This window comes from Athene noctua, chromosome Z, assembly GCF_965140245.1.
Source record: "Athene noctua chromosome Z, bAthNoc1.hap1.1, whole genome shotgun sequence".
In the NCBI taxonomy this organism is placed as follows: Eukaryota; Metazoa; Chordata; class Aves; order Strigiformes; family Strigidae; genus Athene; species Athene noctua.
The window spans coordinates 34,801,096-34,814,032 of record NC_134077.1 but is presented as its reverse complement, the minus strand read 5'-3'; the positions used below and the strand labels follow the sequence as shown (position 1 = coordinate 34,814,032).

The 12,937-nt window shown below is 40.9% G+C and overlaps 1 protein-coding gene across 4 annotated transcripts; it reads right to left on the bottom strand.

Annotated features, from left to right (window-relative positions):
• Window positions 1–2,852: 2,852 nt before the first annotated feature.
• Window positions 2,853–12,683, bottom strand: STARD4 (StAR related lipid transfer domain containing 4). Of its 4 annotated transcripts, XM_074932542.1 has the most exons (7): window positions 12,611–12,683; window positions 12,146–12,275; window positions 10,552–10,601; window positions 8,895–9,021; window positions 7,616–7,730; window positions 7,045–7,067; window positions 2,853–5,114 (listed from the first exon to the last, which is right to left on the bottom strand). In XM_074932542.1, the coding sequence occupies exons 2-7, from the start codon at window positions 12,248–12,250 to the stop codon at window positions 5,094–5,096; spliced, it is 441 nt and encodes a 146-aa protein (XP_074788643.1). In that variant the 5' UTR covers window positions 12,251–12,275; window positions 12,611–12,683; the 3' UTR covers window positions 2,853–5,093. The 4 variants fall into 4 exon arrangements, with proteins under 4 accessions (XP_074788643.1, XP_074788641.1, XP_074788642.1 ...); XM_074932540.1 differs by having other exon boundaries at window positions 2,853–7,067; XM_074932541.1 differs by lacking the exon at window positions 12,611–12,683 and adding an exon at window positions 12,357–12,378 and having other exon boundaries at window positions 2,853–7,067.
• Window positions 12,684–12,937: the final 254 nt, after the last annotated feature.

Here is a 12,937-nt window from a genome sequence, read left to right as displayed (position 1 = left end):
ATGTACATGTACATTGTACATGTGCAAGTAACTTTTTATCTAAAATATCCAAGGATGCAGATGGTTTGGGAAATTATTTAGTATTTTTACATGCATTGTGAACTCTCTATACTTTGACATTTAAGAAAAAAGGTAATGTATGAAAGTCCTCTTCCTCACTTCTTTTTCATTATAATGCTTCCATTTCTTCAGGCAAGAAGCATGTAGCAGGTAGAACATGTGGTGGGCATCAGGTTTCCTCCACTTCTCTTCCACAAATGCCCAGTTACCATGGTAAAAGCTGGAAGGCACACAGGCAGAACATAAAGATGTTTTGCCCATGTAGAGCATATATAAAATTTAATTCTTCATCTTGCCTACTGTTTTGCACCAGGAAGCATTGGTTCCTCATGATCCCAGTAAAAAGGCAATCAGCCTCTGTAAAGTATCTTTTAAAGTGCTATTTATTAGAGCTAACAAAATAAAGAAAGAGAGGGTAGAATAGATAATTTTGCATACCTTCAAATTCTGGGAACCCTGAATTGTGAGGCATCAAACAGGCCTCTGGCACAGCATACTGTGCAGATCCTGACTGTGGAAGGGTTACATGATTTTTTTGTTATTCCAGCTATTACAGGATTTTCTTAAAACAGTTAATAATTTCATGTATCAACTACTTACTATTTCTACTATCAAGCAGGAAGGATGTCCACATGAGAACTTCTTGCTGCACTGTCAGATACAGGGGAGGCCGTGCAGGTGGTGTAATCACCAGTATTGCGTGGCTGCTGCCTGTGGGCTCCTCTGCTGTCACTATCTGGGTGAGTCTATCCTGCAGCCAGGGAACATGCAGAGCACAGATCTGGCTCAGCTCATGTTAACTGCTGTGTGGGTCACTAAATCCTCAATGTACAACAGTCTTCTTCTGGTGAAGATTATTACACCTGTTGGTCTTGGGAAACTTTCAGCATCTCAACACCAATGGGCCGTGTTTCTGAACAGATGTTCAGATTTTAACTGTATCATTTAAATCAGCGTGATTGGTTGAGACAGGGAGACCATGAAATTCAGCAGAGATGGCTGAGCACACAGGGGCTCCATGCTTAATCCTGTATGCATAAGAGATGCTGGCTTGTAGGGACATTTCTCATGCTCCAGTGAACAGGCATGCTGTGATTTCTTTACTTCTTCCTCCAAATTATGAGGAACTCAAAATCCTGTTAGGCATACAGACAAGGAGAGTTGTGTGGTACCCAAGTGACAAAGTACTCATGTTTGCAACTGCTCAGATGCACCCCCTTGAGTGTTGCCCTGCATCCCCAGTGAGCACTGGAGCTTCAATTAGAAACACCAAGACACTGTAATGTTGTCTGATTGGAACCCAAATTAAAGGCAGCACTCAGATCAACACCCTGTGAAATCCAGGGAATCTTAAGACAGTAATTTGCTCTCCAGAGCTAATTTGCCCTCGGAGCTGGGTCTGTGGTGGCAGGCAGGTCAGCAGGCCCAGATACAGAGCTCAGGAGATGCTTTCTATCAGGCATTCCAGATCACAATCAAACTGGTCCACAGAAGGCCTGAGCAAGCTCAGTTTCTGATTACACTTTGGGCAGCAACTGATTTTCTAATAGCATGTATCGAAGAAAAGTTTTCAACATTCATTAGGTAGTCATACTGATCGGACTCACTGAAGGAGATATTTTAAAGAAAATCTCTTTGAAGGAGACAAATGATATGTTGGGATTTGGGGCACCTTAATCCAGATGAGACATCTCCTACTGTGTGGGTCAGTGTGAAATGTGCACAGGTATCTCCAGTCACGTGCTGTTATCATCTGTGCCTGTTTTCTCCCTGCTAGTGGCACAATCCTGAGGAATATTAACCCCACAAATAATCAGTGCCTACCTGTACTGTAAAAGTGAGTAACCAGCAGTGAGTACTGGAAAAGGCAGAATGTATTACAGAGTTTAAATTGTGGTCTATGACTTTAGGATATACTCTTTCCTAGAGAACATTTAAATTTTAGCATAGATTTGTTATTATGTCTCCCATCTCTCTCCTCCATCCCTTCCCAACGAGGAAATGGGTTTAAACATGACTGTTTTTTGTAATAATTCTAATTAATGTCCTTAATCATTTTCCAAAGATCTGAAGTGGCCTCTGTACCTATTCCTACCCCACTTTGGAGAGGTTGACATGATACGTGCCCTGTGAGAGCATGCTGTATCACAGAGGTCACAATTCCTTTTCTCAGCAACAGAAGAGGGCTGCAACTCTGCTCTGAAGTCAAATGCTGCAGAACTCTTACGCCTTTATGCAAGCTTAATAAGAAAAACAAGGAAAGGTTCTACATAAAATACTGGCATTTTCTTCCTTTGTTTCTGTAGGTGCTAATTAAATTCATGTAAAAATACATGTTGCAGCACGTTTTATAATCCTAATGTACATCTATATACCTGTTTCAAAGTGCTACATGCTCATGTGTTTTGGATTAACTTGCTTTTGATTATTAATAAACCATTTCTTAAACATGCTGAAAGTTAAGTAATACTAAGACAAAATAATAAAGTTCTTCCACAGCAATCATGGGGTCATGACAAAAAACTATACACGATTTTAGAATTTAAGCTTTGAGAAAATCCTATTTGTACAGTTTTCAAGAGATTCCAATTTAGCAGAAATCTGAGCTGTGCATCTTCCTTGGGCCAAATCAGGTTTCTAAGTAAAGATAGGCTTTTTGGCTTTCAAATTTAAGGAGATGAATTGATAGCATTAGAGATCACCATGAAGCTGAAGATGAAATACATGATCAGATGTAACCACCCAAAAAGTAACTGAACGCCTGCACAAGTATCAAAAAAGCTACATCATGAGTCTGTTGAAAGCTTTATTCTGCAATTACTTTAAAAATATAAATACAATCTCTTAAGTGCTGAACATCGCCAGTTAAAACCACTGACTGACTTTCTGAACACAGGCACAACTCAACTGGTTACACTAGAATTATGGCTACATTTACAGAAGTGAACTTCCTACGTTGAATCACCAGCTCACACCATCAAAACAGATCTGGTTATTCATGATTACTGGAGGAATTATACAATTTTCATGTTTTATAAATTCATCATATTTCACATTTATAAATTCATCAATTTTGAGATCAGGGCTTGTGCTATTCCCACAGTATCTATCTGAAGTACTCATCCACCTCCTAGCAGGCTGTGGTAGAGTAACTTGGACTGCCTCCAAATTGAATTTAGCCCAATCTCTGTCTTCTTCATATGTAAAATAAGGAGCACAACTACAGGCAAGGTTTAATGCTGGAGGTTTCAGATGAGGAACAGAAGACAAACATGAAAATTTTCTTATCTTAGCCACCTCTCCATCCATACACAGAGCACCTAGTTAAAGTGCCAAAGATTAGACTGTCATATTGCCTAGACCTCTGGAAAAGTAAGGTTTTTTTTAAAAAATACTAGTCATAGCAACATAATTTTGATGTGTCTATATACATTCCCTAGCAAAAACTGGCCTGTGCTATTCTTGGGCACCCTGTTCAGATGTTGCTTTTGAATAACTATATTCCATTTTAACTGAAAAACACTGGCAAATCTCACAAACTTGCAGAAATTCTGCTGTGATAATGACAGAAATCTATACTAGGTAACTTACTTTGCCTCCCACTACATCCTAATAAGCAAAACATGGGCTCCGGCATTCTGTACTTTCAACTGCTTTCCTGTTTTTACTGTCTTGGCTCCATCAAGATTGTCCACTAACTTACAAGGAAAACAATGCCATGGTGAGAAAAGAGGTTCTGATTGGACAAGTACTTGATTTTATTGTCTTGATTCTGAATGTATTGTCTTGATTCTGAATGGTTAAAGAACAGCTTTACTTCAAGATCTAACACTCCTCTCAATCCTTAGCTATATAAAAGGAAAATAAGTTTTGGTTTCAAATAAATAAAACACACTATGAAACTGGGTATATTTCTTCTAGCTCTGTACTACTCTGTAACTGAACTGTATGGAATAATGACTGTAGTGGTATCAGCTATGCATTGCTTCAGCAGCATAATCAGCATACATTGCACTCCTAAACCAGAAAAATTTTTAGAAGTGTGACATTCCCCAGAAGAAATCTTTAAAATTTGGTAGCACCTTCTGTGGTTTCTCCTTGTCTGAAAACTGGAGAATTATACTATGCTCTTTTATTGATTTAAAAAACCCCAAACCTGCCTCCATTCTTTGTCTTGCATAGTCTCTGCTCTGTTACTCACTCAAATGTTCAGAATCATTGGTAGAAGCAATAGACTATGTCTGTTAAAACACACAAAGCCAGCTTCATCAGTGTTTAAGGAATAAATTACTATAATGCAAAATAGAAGGTCTACTTGACTTTCAGGAACTTTACTCTTGTTCACAAACTCTTTCCATTTCTAGGCCTGTTACTGAAAACAACTCTGTTGATAAAAAGGAAAATGAAGACATTTTTATTACATGATCATACTTAAAATACACTAGCAACTTTCTTTCATTTAAAGACAAATTCATCTTTCTTCAGCTGTTCTGTGCTTCATCAGCCTATCTTCACTGAAAGCATAAAAGCCATTTCACTGAACACTAAATACTCTAGAGGTGTCAGAGCCCTTATAATGTATGTTTGGAACAAGGACCTCTTAATCTTTCCTGCAGTGTCTACTGTTGTACAAACATCATCCCGTAAGTGTCTTGTGCTCCTTTTGACCCATTTCTTCAGCACTGAAGTGCCTCTGTGTAGATTTCAAAGGGGCTTTTTACAGAGCAATGGAATATTTTTCTCTACATACATCTGTATCACAACCTCTCAATTAGTCAGTCCCAGCAGTTTTAAAAACAGAAGACATGTATATGCAGATGCACTATACATGTAGTCTTTATAACTGGGAAGAATAAACATGGTGCACTTCACACAGCTTTCACTATAATCATATCAGCTTTCACCCCACAGAGCAGTATTACTAGGGCTTCCCTACTTGCCTCTGTACCAGTACTAGAAAGGAGTGGACCCTGGCACTTAGGAAAAAGCCTGTATGCTGACACCAATTCCTTACTGTCCTTGGTGGTGAAAGATCACCTTGTGAAATTGGAGTACTGTGGAGAAAACAAAGAAGATAGAAAAGATGGGAAGAGTAACCAAGGAGTTTAAAAGAAACTGCAGAATACACAAAACCCAACAGGGAGTTGGTATATTCTGCCTCTGCAAACATCAAAGGCTGTTTGATGCCATTGTTTTTAACTGTCTTAAACAGTACTAAATGTCTTAATACATGAAGCACATTGGAAGGCCCCTCACTATATCTGGTGTTATGTTTTTCCTACCTCTGTTTGAACAATGAGAAAGAAACGTCCTCGCTGCTCAGTTCAGCTACAGTGGCTAGTGTCAAAATAGGCAATATTGCAGGGGAACAATTTTCACCTTTTTCTTTTTTTTTTTTCTTTTTTCTTCTAAGAGTTCATTACCAGTCTTTGGATTGTATGTATAAAACTGGCCTCAAAATATTAGGGCTCCAAGGTACTTTCACTAGCTACTATACATCTAAAATGCCTCCACTAGCACTGCTAAAGCATAGAGATAATTACAATCTCACCTGAGCAAATTACACATACCAACATTAAAAGCTTAATGTCAGGTTTTAATGGTCCCTAGCAACACAGACAGTAATCTTCTGAAAGCCCCTGCTGTGTATCTGTCAGCATCACTGGGTGCTAAATACCCTTAAAAATTTGACCCTCCATCCTCCAACAGATGTGAGCAATTCTGCATCTTGAGCTTTGGCCTTCAGTTGCTCATGTGTTAAGATGCTAATTTCATTAATGGAAAGATCAATCTAAGGGTATTACCACAGAACACTGCAGTGCATTGTACCAGCATGCTGGCAGTCTGTGCTGTTGTGGCTACACCAGTGTCTACCTGATGCAAGTTAGCGGTCTGTTCTGCTGCTTTAATAATTACAAGATTTTCAGTTAAGGAAAACAAAACAAAAAAACCCACACAATTACATGCAAATTTTAAAACTTCTAAAGAAGTGCAGAGTATCATAGAAGATCCATTGGAGGTTTGCTGTTTTGACAACTGTGTGATTAAAAGCCCACTAAAAACTATGGAAAGACACCTGATAACTTAAATGAGCTTTGGATCAGCTGTAAGGGCATTTCTTTACCTATGCACTGAGACTGTTATATATAACAGTTAATTAAATTACAGTAACAACATTGAAGAAATGCCAATAATGAATACTTACTTTTGCTAAGAAGAGCAAATAGCTTTCTTATGAATAATAACATTTAACAACTTAGCTATGTAATATCTCTACAATAAATCAAAGCATATTTTTAAAATCAAATTATGGATGCAATTGTACAAACTAAAAAAATCAAAAATATTAAGTAAATATAAAAATATATATATTACAAAATTACATCTTCAGTGTATGCTGCCTATACAGCAACCTGCACCAGCAAAATCCTGAGCACTCCACTCCCAATACTGTTGGTGAGAGCTGAGTTCATGCTGCATTCTTCATGCCCACACACACATCTTGTGTTTTCTACCTAGGAAGCCAAGGGGTTTTAGATTCAGACTACTCCCCACACAGCTGCAGAGTGCTGAGCAGGAAACAGAATCCTGCACCATGGATTAGGAATGTATGCTAAGTATGACACCAAAAAGTACTTGGTAAAGTTGTTTGGATCCCTCAACATAAAGGTGCAGGTATCATTCCGGAACAATGTTACCTCTTAACTCAGTAGATAGTCTATGCTAACTAAACAGTATAATTTGATTGCAAGAAATACACGGGCTTTTATGTCATTATTTGTCTGGTTTCAGTGCCTTTTTGAGATCAGAGTAGAAATTTGCCAGGGTACTAGACATGGCAGTGTCTACTGCAGATTGTGGTAGCATCCCTCGCAGTTCAGTCTGAATATAGCCTGTCAAAAGACTGTGGCTAGGATAGTCCTTAATAGGAACACAGAACCACCCACAAGGGTGATTGAATCCACGGACAAAGTTAGGTCTCACCTCTCCATAGTCTAGGCTTATACCTGTCAAGGAAAACAAACAGAAAAAGGGAAATTAATTTGAAATACTTAAAAAATAGAGGTGCAGTAAATTTTAAATGTGCAAGTTTCTGCTGGGGGAATTTAGTAGAAGTGACAGACATGCTTTAAGTTTCTGGGTACTTTCATGCATCAAAGTTGTCTATTCTTCATTCAAGCTCCACAACAGACAAGCAGACTAAGCATAAACTCTGACATTAAAAAGACATTTCTCCCATTTAGTGGCAAGCTGAAGTTGCTACTCCATCCGGTTTGCTGCAAGAGCTGAGTCAGAGCACTCAATTTGTCTCTACCACTCCTGTCCAATAGCTGGCATAAGTGAAACTTGGCACCCAGGGATGGCTCATGGGTAAACCAGATACTTTTATACTGCTTTAAATCAATATAATGTTAAAATATCTTTGAAATACTTACTGAAGACCATATTACACCATTTTTGAATGCTTACTACAGAATTAAACTTAATTTGAATCAAATCTTAAGCCAAGCATTTGTTGCAAAATAAGAATTAAGACAAGTAAGTGGTGCCTTACCACATGTTAGAAGCCCATCTTCATATCTTGTAGTGTAAGAGAAATCAACAAACTCCCTTGGTGCTATCAGGTTCCAGAGCTGGCCAGCAGTGGTGTAGCGCACCACACAGCAGTTCTTGTTGAGTGACAGAAAAAAGATGGTAAGAAAACAAAAATATCTTTGTATAATGAATACAGGGAAATCTATGCTTTTAAGCAGCTAGACTTTTCCACAAAGGTTGCAGCCCCTGTCAACTATGCTGGAAAAACAATTTCAGTGAGGTCTGAATGGCTGTGTCATTTTCAGTCTAAATGCTGTAAGTTTGTAAGGACTTGCAGTCCGCAGCTGGGACCTGCAGGGACAGAGAATGTCTGGCACCTTTAAACAATATTGACTAAAACTAGAGAACTGTGTCATGCCTGGGAAACGAAAGTCATGTGGTTTTTATATGGCTTAACCATTACTTAGGAAGTCTGAAAGGACCATGAATAAATTGTAAGAGGCCTCTCTCAGTACTAAGATGCTCTGTCAGGTACTTTTAATCCATCAAGTGAATAATAAAACAGAATGCAAACAATTCTTTAAAAAAGGCTTTCTTATAAGACAGTAGTCTGTATAAATTTTAAGGATTAGCAAAAATACCTTGCCATAGAAATCTTGCTTAAGGACCAGGTCAAAAGCCAATCCATGTTCAAGCCAGACATCCCAGGGTTTTGAAGTCATACTGAATGTCCTCAGTAACCAAAGGAAGACTATCAGTTCTTCTGTAATCAACTTCAAATCTACCTTACTTTAGCAAGTCCTGCCCCTCAGAATGAACTATTTTAGCTCCTAGCACAAAACCCCTGCACACAGTGAAGTCAGACTTTCAGGAAGATGGGAGGTTGCAGCTTCTGTATGTGTGAATTATTAACACCCACAATTTTGTTTGTTGTGGAATGGAAAAAAACAACTTATATGAAAAGGCTTTGGCATATAAAATATCATGCTTAACTCTCTATATGTGAATTTTATCAGAGGCTACCAGAGCTCCCAGGTCCAAGAGAACTGTGACCGGCCAAGTTTTACTCCTTTATTTTTAGCACTGACAGAAAGCTGAACTTCAAGCTTCAGAATAAAACTGTGCAGTCAGAAAGCCTCATCTGAGGTCACCCACCACAGATATGCACAGTATCCCCTGTGCATGCAGAAAATGTACAGAAAAATGATAGTATTTGTTGGAATTGCTGCTCTGCTGTACTGTTAAATTCAAGTATGAGTCTATACATATTTCCCTTAGGAATATAAACAAGTTTTCACCTCTTCAAATGTTTCCAAGATGTCCATTGTAGTCATTAAGCTGTCCCAGTCTAGCCTGTAAGGTCCAGGGCGAATATGATCCACTATTCTGTTAGTAACATCTTCCACCACTCCTTGAGCTTTGTAGCTAGAGAAACATGTTTACATTTAAAAGTGAGAAATTCTTTATAAATATTCCATTAATTAGCAACAGCACACTTGCTATAATACTTAGTACCTGGAGTTATGGTCAGTGGACAATTGTATCAGAAAAAGAGTACAGAAAAAAACCTATGGGTGCATCTATTCTTCTCTGCAATAAATGTTATTCTAAGAAACTTTGTCCTTATGATGCAATCAATATTTTGTAAATGGCAAACTCCTTTCTCAAACAAAAATCATCATATTTATTTCTCTAACAACTTACTATTTTGCCTTTCTTGCTGGGCAAGCAAGGGAGTCCACCAGGGACAAGTAAAGCTAAAAACAGAAAGAAAGGAGAGCAGGAATACAATGGGAAAAACATTTTTGATAAAGTAGTAGTAGAAACAAGCTAATGAGAAACTATGTTATGCTTTGGTGGCATATAAGAGTACCAAATAAAATAATTTGGTATAAGACATTATAGAACATTCACTGGTTACCAGATATTTTTAGCAGACATCAGTAATTTTGTTTACTTCAGTTACTGGGCCTCCAGCTCCTTAAGGGGAAGAACCCATTGGGAACATTATTTTGAAAATACTTCTGATTCATTAAGCTGTTTTTATTAATAGTGGGTAACTAAGCAACAGATTCATCTATTCACTTGTGCAGTTCACCCATATTCACTCATAATTAGCTGGCTAGAGCCAATCTCAGCTGTATATTCAGAACTAGAGGACTGTGGCTTCTAGGTAGGTGTTTGGGACGCGTCCTTTATTTCAGCAGGTGTAGACACAACCTTGGAGTCTTCACCTACACATAGCAGCCACTGCTGTCTTGGCAGTGGTTCAAGTTACACAACCTGTTGGCACCAGTGTACCTGTGGTCCTGCACAGAGTCAGCAAATGCTGGGTGTCCGGGGTCGTCAGCCCTTGCAGATTTAACAGGATTTAAATTCTATGGAGTGTATCAGTCTTTGAGATACTTTCAAACACTAACTTTTCGCATGACTTTTCATTTCTTCAGAGCGTTGTTTTCTAGTAACTATTTCTCTACCTAAACCTACAGATAACAACAGAACCCAGTGACAGAAATTCACACAAAAAGGGCCTTTATGTCACACAACTTTCCCACAACTACACGCTTGATATTTTACTCTACCACAGATCCACTGTCACTGTAACAGTCCCAGCACTGACTGGATTGTCACCCAATAACACTTTGGACCTTCTGTGGTTTGCAGAACATCTTTCCAAAAGGCCTGGGCCTATGCTGCTGCCCACTTCAGCCAACAGGAGCTTTGTGGTGTGTTCCACGGTTCTCATTGTTTGTTCTTCTAGACACCAAGCAACACTAAAGCACCAAAGTATAACAGTAAAAGAAAACGGTACAGGCACACTAGATGATCCACTCAGTTTCTCCTCTGGAGAATGTGTGTATCTGAGGGCTGTAGAATCCACAACCTTCATTTGAAAATTCTACAAAACACATCTGTGGAACCATAAAAAAGTATCTGCTCTGCAGGCAAACTTACAGGTATCCACTGAATTCCTTTGATGGTTTACGCCACACAGTTGCATCTTTCTGAAAGAAAATGGAAGATATGATGTTAATTGTCACTTACACACAGCTATAAGATGTCCAGAAAATGCATCCATTTTTCAGAAGAAAAGCAAATGACTTTACCATTAACTACGGTTCACCCCAAAGTGCTCAGTGACCTGGGTGCTTTTGTACAGTTTTCTTAAGAACAGAAGCAGATGTTTCAGACACCTTTTACTTGTAAATTTCCATTCTTTACAAAAAAAGTCCATTGCCTTTCTTGGTTTCAAGTGCTAGAAGTCTGTGCATAAATAGGGCTTGGCAGGCCTACTGGAAAGGAGGGAGGAAGGGAGGGGAGGGAGGCAGGGAGGCAGGGAAGGAGATCAAATGGAAATTTTACAGGGGTAAAATTTGGAGAGAAACATTATCTAAGATAGTGAGATTCAGGTAAATACCTAAAGGAAAACAATGGTATAGGTAAAACACTTAGCAATTAGCAGAGCAGACACGGCATAGGTGTTTTGCAAGAGTGAAAGGTTGGGATGCTCTGTTCCTTCCTTTCGAGAGAGGGAATTTTTTAGTTTTGCAAATAATCAAGTTACATTTGGAACAACTGACACTCATCAATGTCTCCTCACAAAGGAAAAAAAAATCAGCAAGATCCACCCAAACCACTGTAACAAAAGGGCAAAGACAGAAACTTACCACACTAGTCCTACCACGTTGCTACACTGAGACACCAAACACATTTCTACCTGCTATGCAGGACAGGACTAAAAAGTATTCACCCAGCCTAGAACTGATGTACTAGTAAATATTTAGCTCGAAGAAGCAAGACTCAGAAAAAACAAGTATCTCAAAAGAAGAGTATGGCAAACTGCTTGGAGGAAGCAGAAACTGCATTCCCTTTCATGGAAGGAAACTTATGATAATGAGGGGGCCCTGAAGGCCAAAGAAACATGAAGCATCATGAGAGAAAGAATTGAGAATGATATTTTTAAGAGGAAGACATCTGGAAGCTGAAGCATGATGGGTTCAAGCATTAGACTCAGAAGATAATTCCAGAGGCCAGCAGTCTACCTGCACGCTGTGGCAGGTTTGTTTGAAGTAAGAGTTAGCATCTTGCAACACTCCTAGTGTCCACAGTATTTCACATTTTGCTTTAAGAAAAGCCTATAGTCCTACACAGATAAACTTCTGCTGTGAGATACTTCCCTGAAAATGGGTAGAAGGAATGACGGAGTATGTCTGTAGATAGGAAAATCATGTTCTGTCATTAAAAGATCTATGAGATGAGAAGTTGTGATGCCCCCCTCCCCGAAGTGTTCAAGGCCAGGATGGACTTGGTCTAGTGGAAGGTGTCCCTGCCCATGGCAGGGGGGTTGGAACTAGATCTTTAAGGTCCCTTCCACCCAAACCATTCTATGATTCTACGATCCTAGAAGGGTGGTTTCACAGGGCCTCTCATGTGAAGGTCCTGAAATGTTTTATACAGCATAATAAGCTCTTTCCCCCCAAGAAATGACCTACAGTTTCCTTGAGAGAACACATGGGGCCGCACGCCTGAAGCCGCCCACATCACTCACAGTTTTCTTCGCAACCCGCCATTCGCTGTCTCCTATGCTGTGGTACTGAATCAGAGTGTTCCGCAGTTTCGCAGCCAGGGGTGCTGAACTTGGCAGGAGATCCATTTGCTTTCCTCCTGCGTAAAGGCATCTATTACACAGACAAACACATCAGAACAAGATTCCGCATCACGGACGTCAACGACAGCACGACTCATTTAAATCCACGCACTCTGAACAGGAGAGCACACACCACCGCCCCCTCCGCACACACACACGTCTCCCCACTTGGTTCGGGCGACAGCGGGCGGCCGTCAGGACCCCCCGGCGCGGCGCGGCGGGGCGGGGCGGGGCGGGGCGGCGCAGGCCTCGAGCCACCAGACGTCCTCACGGCGCCACGCCGCGCCCGAGCCCCCGCTGCTGCTGCCGCTTCCAGCCCCGGCCCCGGCCCCGACCTCGGCCCCGGCCCCGACGCCCCGCGCTCACCTACGGCCGCAGCCCTCCGCCTGCCCCGCCTCCCTCCCCCGCTGGCGGCACTGCCGGCCGGCCCGGCAGCCGAACGGCCGATGCCGACAGCCAATGAGAGCTCAGCCGGCCTCTCGCCGCAGCCAGTGGGAACGCGAGCTGCCGGGGGCGGGGGCGGGGGCTCGCCGCCTTCTCGTATCACGCGACCTCTCGACATGTCACTGCCGTGGCGTCACGAGCCGGAGGAAGGAGGGCGCCCTCCCGTTCGCTGCTGCGGAGGAGCGCGGCGTTCTGATTGGGTGGAGGGAGTGGAGTGATGGGAGGGGGCGGGCATAGGCGCCACGGGGC